The sequence below is a fragment of the Emydura macquarii genome, unplaced genomic scaffold (assembly GCF_026122565.2).
Source record: "Emydura macquarii macquarii isolate MOO-44397 ecotype Brisbane River unplaced genomic scaffold, CSIRO-AGI_Emac_v2 contig_1483, whole genome shotgun sequence".
NCBI lineage: Eukaryota > Metazoa > Chordata > Testudines > Chelidae > Emydura > Emydura macquarii.
Window position 1 is genome coordinate 7,463,884 of NW_027131620.1, and position 13,980 is coordinate 7,477,863.

The 13,980-nt window shown below is 41.6% G+C and overlaps 1 protein-coding gene across 1 annotated transcript in view; it reads right to left on the reverse strand.

The window, feature by feature from the left end:
* Positions 1-13,980, reverse strand: part of CDH4 (cadherin 4) — a 570,898-nt gene that overhangs the window by 119,149 nt on the left and 437,769 nt on the right. Inside the window, exon 6 of the mRNA XM_067554133.1 lies at positions 5,224-5,368. Coding sequence (XP_067410234.1) covers positions 5,224-5,368 — 145 coding nt within the window. The remainder of the gene's footprint in view (positions 1-5,223; positions 5,369-13,980) is intronic.

The window sequence follows — 13,980 nt, forward strand, 5'->3', positions numbered from 1 at the left end:
TCTAGCACACATTTGGGGGTTGTACTAGGGTCAGATTGTGACACCCTTATTCATATTAAGTAGTATCTTACTCTGCAAGGGGTAATTTCACTAATTTCAAAGGCACATGGTGCTATTCAATTTAAGGAGAGCAGAATCTTACTCAACAATAACAATAGATTATAATTAATAACACATGAGCTAAGGTCTGCATTCCTGCCAAGATTTGATTTCAGTGGTGGCTTGTACACCTCAGACAGTACATTCTCTGGAAACCTGGCAGTCCGTTGGATACAGAATGTCACGCACTCCATTCAGGCCTGGTCACCAAAAAGGAGTTCAGACCCTCTTTGAACAAGTCTCTCCATCCGTCTGCACCAGCCTTCTCTTGGCCGGTCTAGATGGCCATGGAAGGCGATTTCTGAAGGAAGTGAATCCGTATTAAATCTGGGATGACACACCGGGAAGCTAGGGATGTCTGGACAGAATGAACTAGCCACATCATGCACCTGGAGATTGCCCACCTATCTGCACTCCCATCATCTTGAAGCACAGCACCTTCTTTTGGATCCTTGGCACAAAAACCTTTAGGCCAGTGACTCCCTTCTGCAGCCAGAGGGATGAGAGATCAGTGCTCCCCTCCCTCTGGCTCCAGCAGGGATCCAGCACGAAGGGGACCAGGCAGAGCACTTTGGTCTCTGCTGGAGCCAGGGGAGGGGTGCGCTGATCTCCAGTCCCCCTGGCTGCAGCAGGGAAACTGCATGCATCCTGTAACCCCATGCGCTCCACCTGGGTCCCTAGGCAGTGGCTCCTTTCTGCAGCCAGGGGGATGGGAGATCAGGGTTCCCCTCCCTCTGGCTCCAGCAGGGACCCAGCCCCTAGGGACCCAGGCAGAGCGCTTTGCTCTCTGCTGGAGCTGGGGGAGGGGAGCACTGATCTCTCCTTTCTCTGGCTTCAGCAGGGAGCCCAGTGCCCATGGACCGAGGCAGAGCACTTTGCCGTGCTCCCTGCTATGTCCAGCGGGAGGGGAGCGCTGATCTCCCATCCCCTTGACTGCAGCAAGGAGCCTGCACCGGTCTTGTAGCCCTGCAGCAACACACACTGCCTGTGCCCTTCGGCTCCCTTCTGCAAGACCCCGCTGGCCAAAAAGGGAACCATGGCTTTAGGCTATCTTTGGATTGGATCTCCCCTCTCACAGCCAAGGCCAGGCACAGTTTGCCATTCCTGGGCTCTCCTGACCATAGGGAATGTTCCCTCCTGCTGTCTCTCCAGGGGCAACAGCCACCCCAAAGGCGAGGGAGTTAAAAGAACACTAGCTCCTCCTCACTCTGCACACGGGCCAGCCTGTTGGCTGCCGAGAAGGGAGCATGTTCACTTGGCAACTGCCCAATTTCTTCTGCAGCTCCCCCTGGGCTAGGGCAGCTCCACTCGGCCCCTTACTCAGGCATGTGCTGTAATGACACAACAAAGTTCATTTTTGTTCAGTTCAGAGGTGCTCTGCTCTATTGATCCTGTTAATCAGCCTCACAGGAGCTTTCCCTTGTATCTCAAGGTCATTGTGCTCTGGCTCATCTGCATCTATTTGATGCTCGCTGGAAAATTTCCATGGGTCAGATCTTGAGCTCTTTACTTGGGCAAAATTTCCACAAAGTCCAAAAGGACTTTGGCCCGCGGTAGTGGTTGCCATGCAAGTCAGCATTTATCCAGGAGACTAGAGTTACTTTCCTAAGTTAAAATATATGAAAATACCTGTGACCTTCCCTTATAATGTGGTAATTGAATAAATATAGGCTTTTAAATATTGACCACTGTACATGGCCATATAACAAGTGTCAGAAAGACTAATCAAGATGAATAGTCCAAGTCCTGAGAAAACGTTCAGTAGGAGTGAAATGTCCCTTTTTTGACAAATGAATGCTGATCTGCTATATCATATAAGACTTTGTTTCAGCTTGCATATAATGTAATGCATTGCTGAATCAATATTGAACACATTTTGCCATTTGTTTTCTGCAAGAATACCTGTTATACTTTCATTTGCTGATCACCATGATGAATGATTAGGAATAATTAGCTGCAGTTTTTTGCATTGTACAGAAACCTAGTGCAGTACCCTCTTATTACTGTACTTTCCTGATAAACTTGGGTGAAAAAGAATGTTTCCTAGTCTCTGGGAACTGCATGTTTAGCTAAATATGCTGTGTACGTCATTTTAGCTATATATGTCTCCTAACAAAACAAACGGTGATGCCCTGGTCTGAAGTGGGCGAGGAGTTGCACTGGTTGCACAACCTAACTCTATGACCTCTCCATTAGTATCTCAGAGACATAATATCACAATTATTGACATGTTTGCAGAAAAGGGTTTACAGGCAAGTAACAGAAATTCAATAACTATTATAAACCTTTAAAAGAATACTGATTAATCAAGAAAGGATGGGGAAAAAAACAAACACAACAAAGGCAAAAGTAACTGCTTTTGTGCATTATGGGAGCATTATTTTTATTTTTTTTTCTCCTTTCATGTTCTTGGACATTTTGTACTAAAAATTCAGATGTCTAGGTTGTTTTGAATCCTAGAAGGAACTGCTACTTCCTACACATGGAAGAATGAATTGCTGTTTAAAAAACAATACAAAGAATATATTTTTTGTTAAAACCAGGAGATTAAAATATCTGGTATCTTTTTTGAGGGTTTTTTGTTTTTTCGGGGTTTTTTTTGTTTGTTTCTGTTGACTCATACCTTTTTTTTAATGGGAAAACAAGTTCATTATATTCATATTTTTATTGTATTTTCAAGACTTTAAACATTTGCGTTTAAAAGAGAAGAAAAATAATATTCAGAAACTGTTTCCTGAAAAATGCAACCTCATAACGTATCCTGATAACTTTGACATCTTGCGGGAAGATTTTTTTCTATAGTGAACTCTGCAGGCATTTGAAATATTACCCCTGGAAAAAATAGGAATTAACTCTTGCACACACAAACACACACATTGGCTAATACCAAAATCCTTGTCTTGCAGATGTAGAAATTTTTGATTTGTTTCTCTTATAAAAATGGTTTTAGATGAACAAAATAGGGATGATCACTCTTAGACCGTGCCGATTTCAATAGAGAAGAAGAAGCATTCATTGTTTCTTCTTTATGAAACTTGAAATGAGGAAAGCAATTCTAGTGTAAATCATACAAGCTCTATAATTACTATAAATGAGAAAATCCAAGAAGATTCAATCACTGTATAGAATGGTAAAAAAGAAAAACAAAAAACCCCTCATTTCTTACTTATATCATATTGTTAAATAAACTGTGTGCAACAGACAAAAAGGGTGGTCCTTCTTGAATTCATGTACATGGTATTAACACTTAGTGTTTGGGGTCTTTTGTTATGAAAATGCTGTTTTCAACATTTTTTTTGGACTATGCATGTCTTTTTTCCATTGTATATGAAGTATTGCTTAAAACTGAAAATAAATAAATAAATAAAACAGACTGCTTCCCATTTACCTGCTTCAAAGACAGGCGCTCTGGTCTGGGATGCAGAATACCAAAAATCACTGGTATAACCAGAGGCACAAGTATTTTGTAGTCAAAGGTGTCCTGTTCTGATTTAATGGCTTATAGGCTTATCTGGATTTCAAACAAGAAAGGGCTGCAATTTACTACTTCCATCATCCTAATAAGCAGAGCTAGTTAAACATTTGGGAACACTTTCAATATTGATTTGTTTTAGAATAAGATGTGGGAAGTCTGATTTGTTATGGAAATGTCATGAGCATCATTGTTTATTTCAAAAAGCACTTCAGACCTTGATAACTTGTATGTGGAAGCCCCAATGCGGCCTTATTGTAACAGGGGGGAAAAAATTCCTCTGCGAAAGAAAAGGTCATTAGAATGATCAGTTCAGTTTCCTTACAGCCCAACTCTGAGGATCAGAATCTGGATGAGAACTCTGAAGCATCTCTGCCTCAAACAGAGAAGCTATGTAATGTTCTTTTCTCAAGAAATAATGTCACACTTTGTCCCCACCACGTCACCACAACAGCCATTCCTCACATTGCTGAAAGACAATCAATCAGGACTGCAATTCACCTTGTTAAAAATAGTGGCCCCCGGAGACTTTTCTATGACAACTACCTCAGGCAGCAGAGAAGTAATGATAAATGTTTGCTGACACAAACCCAAAGTCATGTGATGTTTAACCCTTCTACCTGTAAACAACTGAAGATAAATTTATCCCAGGGGGCAAAAAAAAAATCTCATTAAGGCTTTAGGAGCTTTGTATTTTATAGCAGTTTACCTAAAAGTAGGGGCAATAGTTTTCACAACACAGTCTCCACTTCTTCATTCAACAATAATGCATTTATACTAGTTATATTCAGCAATAAGCTAAAGCAAACCGTTTACCAGATTCTAAACTGCCCATTTACGCTCTGCCCCAATAGAGAATCAGCAGTATATTTGGAAGGGAAATGTTAAAAAAAGGCTACATTTTTCCAAAGACTTTTAAAATGTGCTAACGTGTGCACCTTTACCTCAGCTGTATGCACAAATTAGGGATTCACTCATTTTGCATGAGAACTTGCACACTTAATTTTTTTTGCAAATCTGGCCTCAGATCTTTGCACAATTCATCATCGGGGAAAAACCATGGCAGAAGAGCAGACACCATGAAGTCAGTGGGAATCTTCCAACTTACTACAATGGGTTTTGGATCAGGACCCATATGAGTAAGTAGTTTTTCCACAACTTGGTACACAGACTTTATTGGACTCTGATTGGATGGTAAATATTGAATTTACAAATGACTTGATTACGTTTCAGTCAGTCAGATGCACAGAATTTCAAGTCTACAGTCAGGTAAAAATCAAGATTTGCTTTTCTTATTAGGATTCAATCATTATTACAGTGTTCTTTACATGTTGCTGTAGAACACTGCAAATGTAAAAAACACTAGAGACAGGCAACACCAGGAATGATTTTACAATGCTTCAGCTGTCGCTTTTGTAAATGAAAGTGCCAAGTAAGTGTGATTTAGATGCAGGTTCCATTTTATCCAACTCTACACTGCCTCCTCTTCAAAGTTTGTGGGAGTTCAGCTAAATTGTTCTAGTTTTCACCAATCTTTAACAAAAAAACAACAATCATTGAGCATCAGGAGGAGTCATGGAACATGTGGTCAAACCAACTTGTGCTTTATATTTTAAGACTTAGACTTATCATAAGAGCTCTTCCAACTTTACCTGGTTTAGATCCTTCATCAACGGATCCATTATAGACTTGGTTTATAAACTCAGGCCTGTTGTCATTCATATCAATCACATAGATGTAGAGGTCAATGGGGTTCTCCACCTTGTTTCCATTCATATCCACTGCATGAGCCCTCAGCTGGAAATAAACACAGTGGAAGCATAATGTCAGTGACAGAATTCGCTAGATGACAGATAGAATTTTGTCAGAGTTGACTTCAGCGCTTAAATTCTTTCCCAAAATTAAACTATATGAATGACAATTTTCCAAGAGAAAGCAGATATCTGGTTTCCATCTAGGCTCTGCAGGATACGTAATGTTTCACAACAAGGCCCGAGATAAAAAAACCATTTACAAATAATAGTAGTAACTAGAAACAGAAATAATGGTATTATCGGCTAAAAGGAATATTTTCTCCACCGCTAATAAATCACGACATTTAAGTATTTTAAGAAAAGCTGTAGATGCTACTTGGCAGGGTACAAAGACTAAGCTTTGCTTACTGTTATTAACACAGTGATGACATGGGTTTATTTTGCAACAGTCACAAGAACTTCAGCAATTTACCAGGGAATCTCACATTGCTTTGTGGCCACAATAACACATGGTCATTAATAAGTGAAGAGATCTCGTAACTGCTGATACTATTGTTGTTATTATTTGTATTCTATAACACTGAGGAGCACTAGTCATGTAGCACCACCCTACTGTCCTAGCGCTATACAAACGCTGAACAAAAAGATGGTCCCTACCCAATGTCTATTCAATTTTTCCAAAAGGGAGAGACCCATGTATAATTAAGAATGGGATGCCCGTCTCAACCTTAACTTAATTACGGCACCAGCATTACCATAGCCCGCACTGTATTGCTGCACTCTCAGTTAAAATGGCACTGGGACGCCATCTTATTAGGAATAGCTATTGATAATAATGCTGGAAACCGAGACCATCTGTTTGCAGAATAAAAGGGACAGATACAACATGTCAAAACGAGTAATTAATAAAACAAAGCAATCAACAATAGTCTGGAACAATCAGTAATCAGGTGAGAAAAAGTGGATAGCGCCTTCATTATATAGAACAGATGGTGGCTCTAAATGGGGTGTGTGCTGAATGTATTTATCAAAGCTGGCTTGGAAGAAGGACAGGCTCTGAAAGTCTTGTATTGTGCCTGATTTAGGGTGGCCAATGGAGAGCTTTGCAGCTTTAATTTTTTCACTTCCCTTCATTTCAGTACCAGTGAGTTACTGCTCTGACATAAAAATTAGGGACAGTGTTCCAAACCTCAGGGGCAGATTCTGAAATACTGATGAATGAAGAATGAAAACGCCACATAAAAGGAGTTTGATGAAACTGCTGTCTAGAAAAACAGGACTGTCACTTTAACATCGGATATACAAGTAGGCTTGCCCAATAGGCCCTTCGTGAATTCCTCATATTATTCCACCTGCTATCATGCTTTTACCTACAGGATTCCTAATGTAGAATGGCCCGGATTTTCAGAGGTGCTAGTACCTCCAATTCCCACTGACTTCAGCTAAAGTTGTGGATGCTTAGCTCTTCAAAAATTCAGGCCCAGTGTGTGAAAGAACGTATGTAGTTCTTCTGATGCATAGCACATAAATGTGCTAATTCTATTAATATTGATTTCAGTCTTTTGCTTTTGCCAAGACTATGATTGATGGGATTTTACCCCCTTATGTATGTTTCTAAGAAGGTTTAATAAATATAATCACACTATATTTGATAGGCTGGACTGATATTTAATCCAAAGAAGAGAACAAACCGCCACACAGACTGTGAGGGTGGAATCTTTTTTAAAAAAGGTTAATTTTTTTTTTTTAAATATTAAAAAGTCTGACTTCATTTTTAATACCAACGAGATCATTTGTATTTCCTGATTCTTAGTGCTCTTAATATTTGCATTTCATGCCTACGTATAAATTGCTTTGACTTGTGTCAGCAGAACTATCCTTCATTATGTCAGATGTAAGCAATTCAATAACTTTTACAAGTCAAAGGTCAGATTGTCTTTGAAAAAAAGTAATTCTGAGCTAAAATTAAAGTTATTATCTTCAAACTGAAGCCTCACTGGACTCCTTCTTGCTGTATTTTCAGGAGCGGAAACAGCTCTATTCAGAGATAAAGCAAAGTGCAAAGCTGATATCTTTCTTTTTCAGATCTGGCTCCTCTCCCCCCCGCCCCACAAATTTTAATTACATTTGATAGCTCTTGTTTGAAATCTCCAGGAGTAAGTAATTTCTCAGCACTGCACGTCTATCTGCTTGTCACACACACCAAGCGCATGTACACATGCATATGTGACTGATTCACTCAAGAAAAAAAATTCAAGAAGCAAGACTGTAGTAATCTCACGAAACCTGCAGTGATGCACATGAACGAGGCTCCCTTTGTCTATGGTGACATCGGCATTAGAGCCTCAAACCTGAGTTCTGGAGGTGAGACCAGTACTTGAGTGTGTGGAGATCTGAGCTAGGGCTTGCTGATGGATTGAATTTGGTGGTGCACACCCTTTGATTTAACAGGCAGTCCAAACACAGAGCGCAGTAGTCCCACTGCTGGTTTGCATTGGTGGCTGAGTGACCTCATGGTTCCTCTTATGTCATCCCTTTTGTATGGTTGTTACTGTCTCCTTTCTGACCATTTTCTCTCTCTCTGCCCTTCCTTTCTGTCTGTTATCCTTGTCATTTTTCTTTTTTGTGTATCCTTTCTGCCCTCTTTTGATTGTTTTCAATTACCCTGACCTGGTAATGCCTTTCCTCCAGATCTTCTCACTCTCTTGTAGACTATATGCTCCTGGGCTGGGTGGGGGTCAGGACCATCTGTGAGTGTCAACTACAGCTGCCGTCAACTCCATGGGAAAGAGAAGCTCGGGCTAGCAGGCTGCTGTCTGAGCCTGTAACAATGCATGCCAATAGTTGCTCATGGGGCTGGCTATGTCAGAGGTCTTTGCAGGGGCAGGGAGGGAAGGCACCTGGCGTTCAAGGGCCACCTGCTGCTTTGAGGCATGTTTAAAGGAGAGACAGGGTGGATCAGATATTAGGCCGCTTTCCTTGCCCCCTCTCATCTTCTCTTCTGTCCTGCAATATCCTCCCTCCCCCCACCCTTGAACTAGTCTGGAGTCCTCGAACTGGGAAACACAGACATACCACATCATCATGAAGTGCAGCACATTTCACGTTTTCGTGCTCCACACGTATATATGACTATGACTTATTTATACAGTATGCATGACTTCGTCTTACATAGCGCTCAGCGGGCAGGGCTGCAGTCAAGTTCCATCTGCTACACGATGGAGATTGTGATAAGACAACGGATGGGAATAGAAGTTGATATACTTAAGTGTTTTTCCATAGTATGTGAGCTGTTCAGGCGGGCAGGGCATAGACAGGGCATGACTGCTGTAAACGGCAGTCATGTTTACCGCTGACAACTGGAAAGGAGCACCCTCAGATTCAGGAAGGGACTAAAATCTTCTGGAACTGGAGAAACCGTTTTTTGAAAGGTCGATTATCACAGCCTTGGGTAGAAGAGAAGATACAGGGAGCACACAGAGGCATTCAAATGGGAGATCACCAGGTGGAATTTCATTTGGGGTGTTTGGAAGGGTAACCGTTTATTAAAGTTGACATTAAATATTAAAGTTGTCACAAAGTTGAGAGCATGGGTTTGGCTGAAGGTTAGAGATAGAATAAACGGAACAATGGAAAATATTGGAATCCAACAGCCAATGCATAGGATTCATAAATCTACTGGCTAAAAGTTTAGATAGTGATCCAGACTCCCTGCTGCTGGAAATAGTCATAATTCCATTTCAGACCAGCCAAAGAGCTGGCCAGTGCCCTTGAACAAATATTTTTAAAGTATGACAATCTTCATTAACATACTTAGCAGCAGCTACCACTGGGCTCTGTGGTTTTTTCTACAGACAATTTCTAGCGCAAATGTAGCTGTTGGCATACAAATGATTCAGCATCATGATTATTGATGACACTGGAGGCTGGTGCTATCTGAAGGTAGTTAGTCAAAGTCAACAGTGGATTGTGTTAAGTATAAATACTACTTCTACACTAATACAATTAATATAAATATGTGTTATCAATCAGTGACAGATCTTTTAAAAAAAATTAGTCTCACAATTCTGTGCCTAATTTGCACACACTTTACCATGTTAAACATGTAAATCAGGTTATTATGGTGCAAATGTAGAAGGATTGCACCAATTTAGAAGGATTGGACATTCACAAGTCCATGGGGCCGGATGCAATGCACCCGAGGGTGCTGAGGGAGTTGGCTGAGGTGATTTCAGAGCCATTGGCTATTATCTTTGAAAGCTCGTGGCAACAGGGGAGGTTGAGGACTGGAAAAAAGCAAATATAGTGCCCATCTTCAAAAAAGGGAGGAAAGAGGATCCGGGGAACTACAGACCGGTCAGCCTCACCTCAATCCCTGGAAAGATCATGGAGCAGGTCCTTAAGGAATCCATTTTAAGGCACTTGGAAGAGAGGAAGGTGATCAAGAACAGTCAACACGGATTCACCAAGGGAAAGTCATGCCTGACCAACCTGATTGCTTTCTATGATGAGGTGACTGGCTCTGTGGATGTGGGGAAGGCGGTGGATGTGATATACCTTGACTTTAGCAAAGCTTTTGATACGGTTTCTCACAGTATTCTTATCAGCAAGTTAAAGAAGTATGGGTTGGATGAATGGACTATAAAATGGATAGTGAACTGGCTAGAGTCAACGAGTAGTGATCAATGGCTCCATGTCTAGTTTTGCGGAGTTCCCCAGGGGTCGGTCCTGGGGCCGGTTTTGTTCAACATCTTTATTAATGATCTGGAGGATGGGGTAGATTGCACCCTCAGCAAGTTTGCGGACGACACTAAGCTGGGGGAGTGGTAGATACCCTGCAAGGTAGGGATAGGATACAGAGTGACCTAAACAAACTGGAGGATTGGGCCAAAAGAAATCTAATGAGGTTCAACAAAGAAAAGTGCAGAGTCCTCCACTTAGGAAGAAAGAATCCCATGCACAGCTATAGACTGGGGACCAACGAGCTGGGCAGCAGCTCTGCAGAAAAGGACCTGGGGGTAACAGTGGATAAAAAGCTGGATATGAGTCAGCAGTGTGCCCTGGTTGGCAAGAAGGCCAATGGCATATTGGGCTGCATTAGGAGGGGCATTGCTAGCAGGTCACGGGAAGTGATTATTCCCCTCTATTCGGCATTGGTGAGGCCGCATTTAGAAAATTGTGTCCAGTTTTGGGCCCCCCAATACAAAAAGGATGTGGACAAGTTGGAGAGAGTCCAGCGGAGGGCAACAAAAATGATTAGGGGCTGGAGCACAGGACTTATGAGGAGAGGCTGAGGGAACTGGGCTTGTTTAGTCTGCAAAAGAGAAGAGTGAGGGGGGATTTGATAGCGGCCTTTAACTACCTGAAAGGGGGTTCTAGGGAGGATGGGGCTAGGCTGTTCTCGGTGGTGGCAGATGACAGAACAAGGAGCAATGGTCTCAAGTTGCAGGGAGGGAGGTCTAGGTTGGACATTAGGAAAAAGTTTTTTACTAGGAGGGTGGTGAAGCACTGGAATGGGTTACCTAGGGAGGTGGTGGAATCTCCATCCTTAGAGGTTTTTAAGCTGCGGCTTGACAAAGCCCTGGTTGGGATGATATAGCAGAGGTTAGTCCTGCTTTGAGCAGGGGTTGGACTAGATGACCTCCTGAGGTCCCTTCCAACTCTAATATTCTATGATTCTATGATTCTATGAAATGTTCAGAATTACATATAAGCTTTTGTAAACTTGGTTCAAAATATTACTGCAATTAGTACTGGTTTCTCTGAATCAAGTAACTTGTTTCTAATTGTCTTTTTGTCTTTCAAAGAGAGGTGGATGAGTTAATATTTTTTATTAGACCAACTTCTGTTGGTGAAAGAGACAACCTTTTGAGCTTACACAGACCCAAAGAAGAGCTCTGTATAAGCGTGCAAGTTTGTCTCTTTGACCAACAGAAGTTGGTTCAATAAAAGATATTACCTCATCCTCCTTGTCTTGCTAATATCCTGGGACCAACACAGCTATAACAACACTGCAAATAAGTTTTGTCTCCCACACAGTCTAACCGATTCTTGTGTCAACCTGTAACCAATCTGCCCTTGTCCAGACATCTCTGACTGAATGATATTTCGTAAATGTGTTTATGAAAGCTTATAAGTGCTGGTTGGGACTATTCCAAACTATATCTGTATTTAAAAACAGGCATATAAATGGGGCATGTTAATTGAATATCAACACTGCCTGACTGCTAAATATTAGGTTTTATGGTGATAGTGTTTTGTTAACAAAGCTTGAAAATATATCAAGAGATCCACCAGTCTGTTTGCCCATCACTACTGACTGCAGTTTGATCGAAAGTTCTGGCATCTGAAATAACCAGAAAAGCACCACGAGGCACTGATTTGTCCATCAGTGCAAGCAGAGAGAGTCATCACCTACAACAAATAGAGCTGATGGGAACTGGTTGACCAGGATCAAGAGAAGTGATCCATGCTAAACACTGATATCTCCTGAAAGTTATTTGGCACCATTTAAAAACAGAGACCCAGAGACATACGTGTTACAGAAAAAAGTACTGCTGCCTTGGATAATCCATCCTTCCAAAGCTCAAGAGAAATATTAAAAGCTGACAAGTGAGTTCTGCTTCAGAACTACCCAAATAATTAAAAATTGATCTGGTTTATCTTGGAAAAAAGGTGGGTTTCATCAGGCAAGTGCTTCCTAATGTGGAGAATTAAAAGATGAGTGCTTTAGAAAGAGCAATCTTGAAGCAATCAGGATAATTATATGAAAGAAAGGATACACTGAAAACTTGGGAGTTAATGAAACAGAACTCTGGTGTGTGTCCTCCCGAAGTCTCATGAAGATTTTTTTATTTTCTTTTAGCTTATTTAGAAATAAAATGAAATAAACATGAACAGAACTTGATGCTGACAGAGATGCTGAAAAGATTTAGCTCTGTGTTGGACTGTAAAGAAATTGGAGCTGCATATATCATAGATAGCCATCACAGCTGAACTGCTAGCCCGTGGCACACAGAAGAGAACCCAATATGTCACATGCTAAAAACCCAGGGGCCAGATCTTTACCTGATGTAAATCAGTGTAGCTCCACTGATCTCAGGTGGATTTATACCATCTGAAAATCTGGCCCCAGGACTTTACTGTGTGAGCTACGAAGAATCTTCATCAGGTATCAATAATACCTAGAGATGAACTGAGTTGTAAAATTCAGATCCAAACCTGCATTTGTATCCAAATTTTCCCATAGTTCAGATGTGTCTGGATCCAGGTCAGGCCTGTCTCTAGTAATATTGGTGCCTGTCAGCAGGACCCTCAGCTATGGAAAAAGCTTATGGCATAAGCCCAATCAACTTCATTGGAGCCATAGATGCCAGCAGGGGCAGAAGCCAACAAAGAGGGACTGCTGTATTGCAGGGGAGGAGGAAAAATGGGATCCAGCCAGGACCACCCCTCCCTCAGCATCTCCCTGATCCTAGCACTGTGCACAGGAGACTTCCCCAATGTGAGGACACTACACTTTCCACACACTGCCTCCCCCAACATGTGGGGCTTGGTGGAAAATGACAAAGAGGACCCAGTCCGAGACACCAGCTGGTAGGGCAGACACAGCCAAAGCAGGGACTGTTGGTCCTTTGTGGAATTTTCTCTAATTTTGGCTGGATTTTCTCTGGCCTATGCTGATTGGCTGTTTGCTGAAATCCTTCCCCACTCTCACAGTCTCTTCAATTGAGCTTCTCGTCACACCTGCCCCCTTTGCCTATTCTCCCCTGCCTGCTCCACTTTCATCCAGTATTCCATCTCCCTTCCCTTTTTCTCCCAGTTAGTGTATCCCCTCCTCAGTATACCCACCTAACGGGGAAATAGTTCTTCAGGACAGAGACTGTCTTTTTGTTCTCTGTTTGTACAGCACCAAGCATAATGGACTCCTGGTTCATGACTGGGGCTCATAGGAACTACAATAATAACAATGGAGCTATGTTGATTACATCAGCTAAAGATCTGATCTCTATCTTTGTTGCTTAGAGAGAGAGAGAATCACAAACAGGTCTAGTTATGTCCCATATAGTGAAGTCTTGCCCATAAGCACCTGATGTCTCCTGTCTTCCTATAACTCTGGGACATTGGCCTCACCACCGGGTTTTGGATTACCGCTTTATATAAGGGGACATTTATAAATGGGTTACACAGGGTTAAATAAATGCATAATCCATGGTTTAATAAATCACGAATTAATTGCTAAAGAGTCCAATAAGCCTGTTTATAACCATGGTTTCTAATTACCTATAAACCCTTTCTACTGATGTGCTTTCAGCCATTTAAAACATAGAATCACAGAACCATAGCAAGGGTCATCTAGTCTAACCCCCTGCCAAGATACACCGTTTGTTTTGTCAGATGCTACTCCTGCCTCTAATGGGTTTATTATACCTATCAATCCTTTATTATCCCTTAATTTGGCTGTGGCTGTGTTCAGTTATGCCAAGGTCTTTTGCCTTCCAGAAGAGACACGCCCATGAATGAGATTAAAAAATTCTCATTGATTCCAGGTATTAGAAATTCAAATTGTTTTTTCTTTTTGGAAGTGATACCAGTCACCTCACTGCAGCCTTTTCCAAGCTCTCCTGAAATTTCTGGTCTAAATATACTTATAGA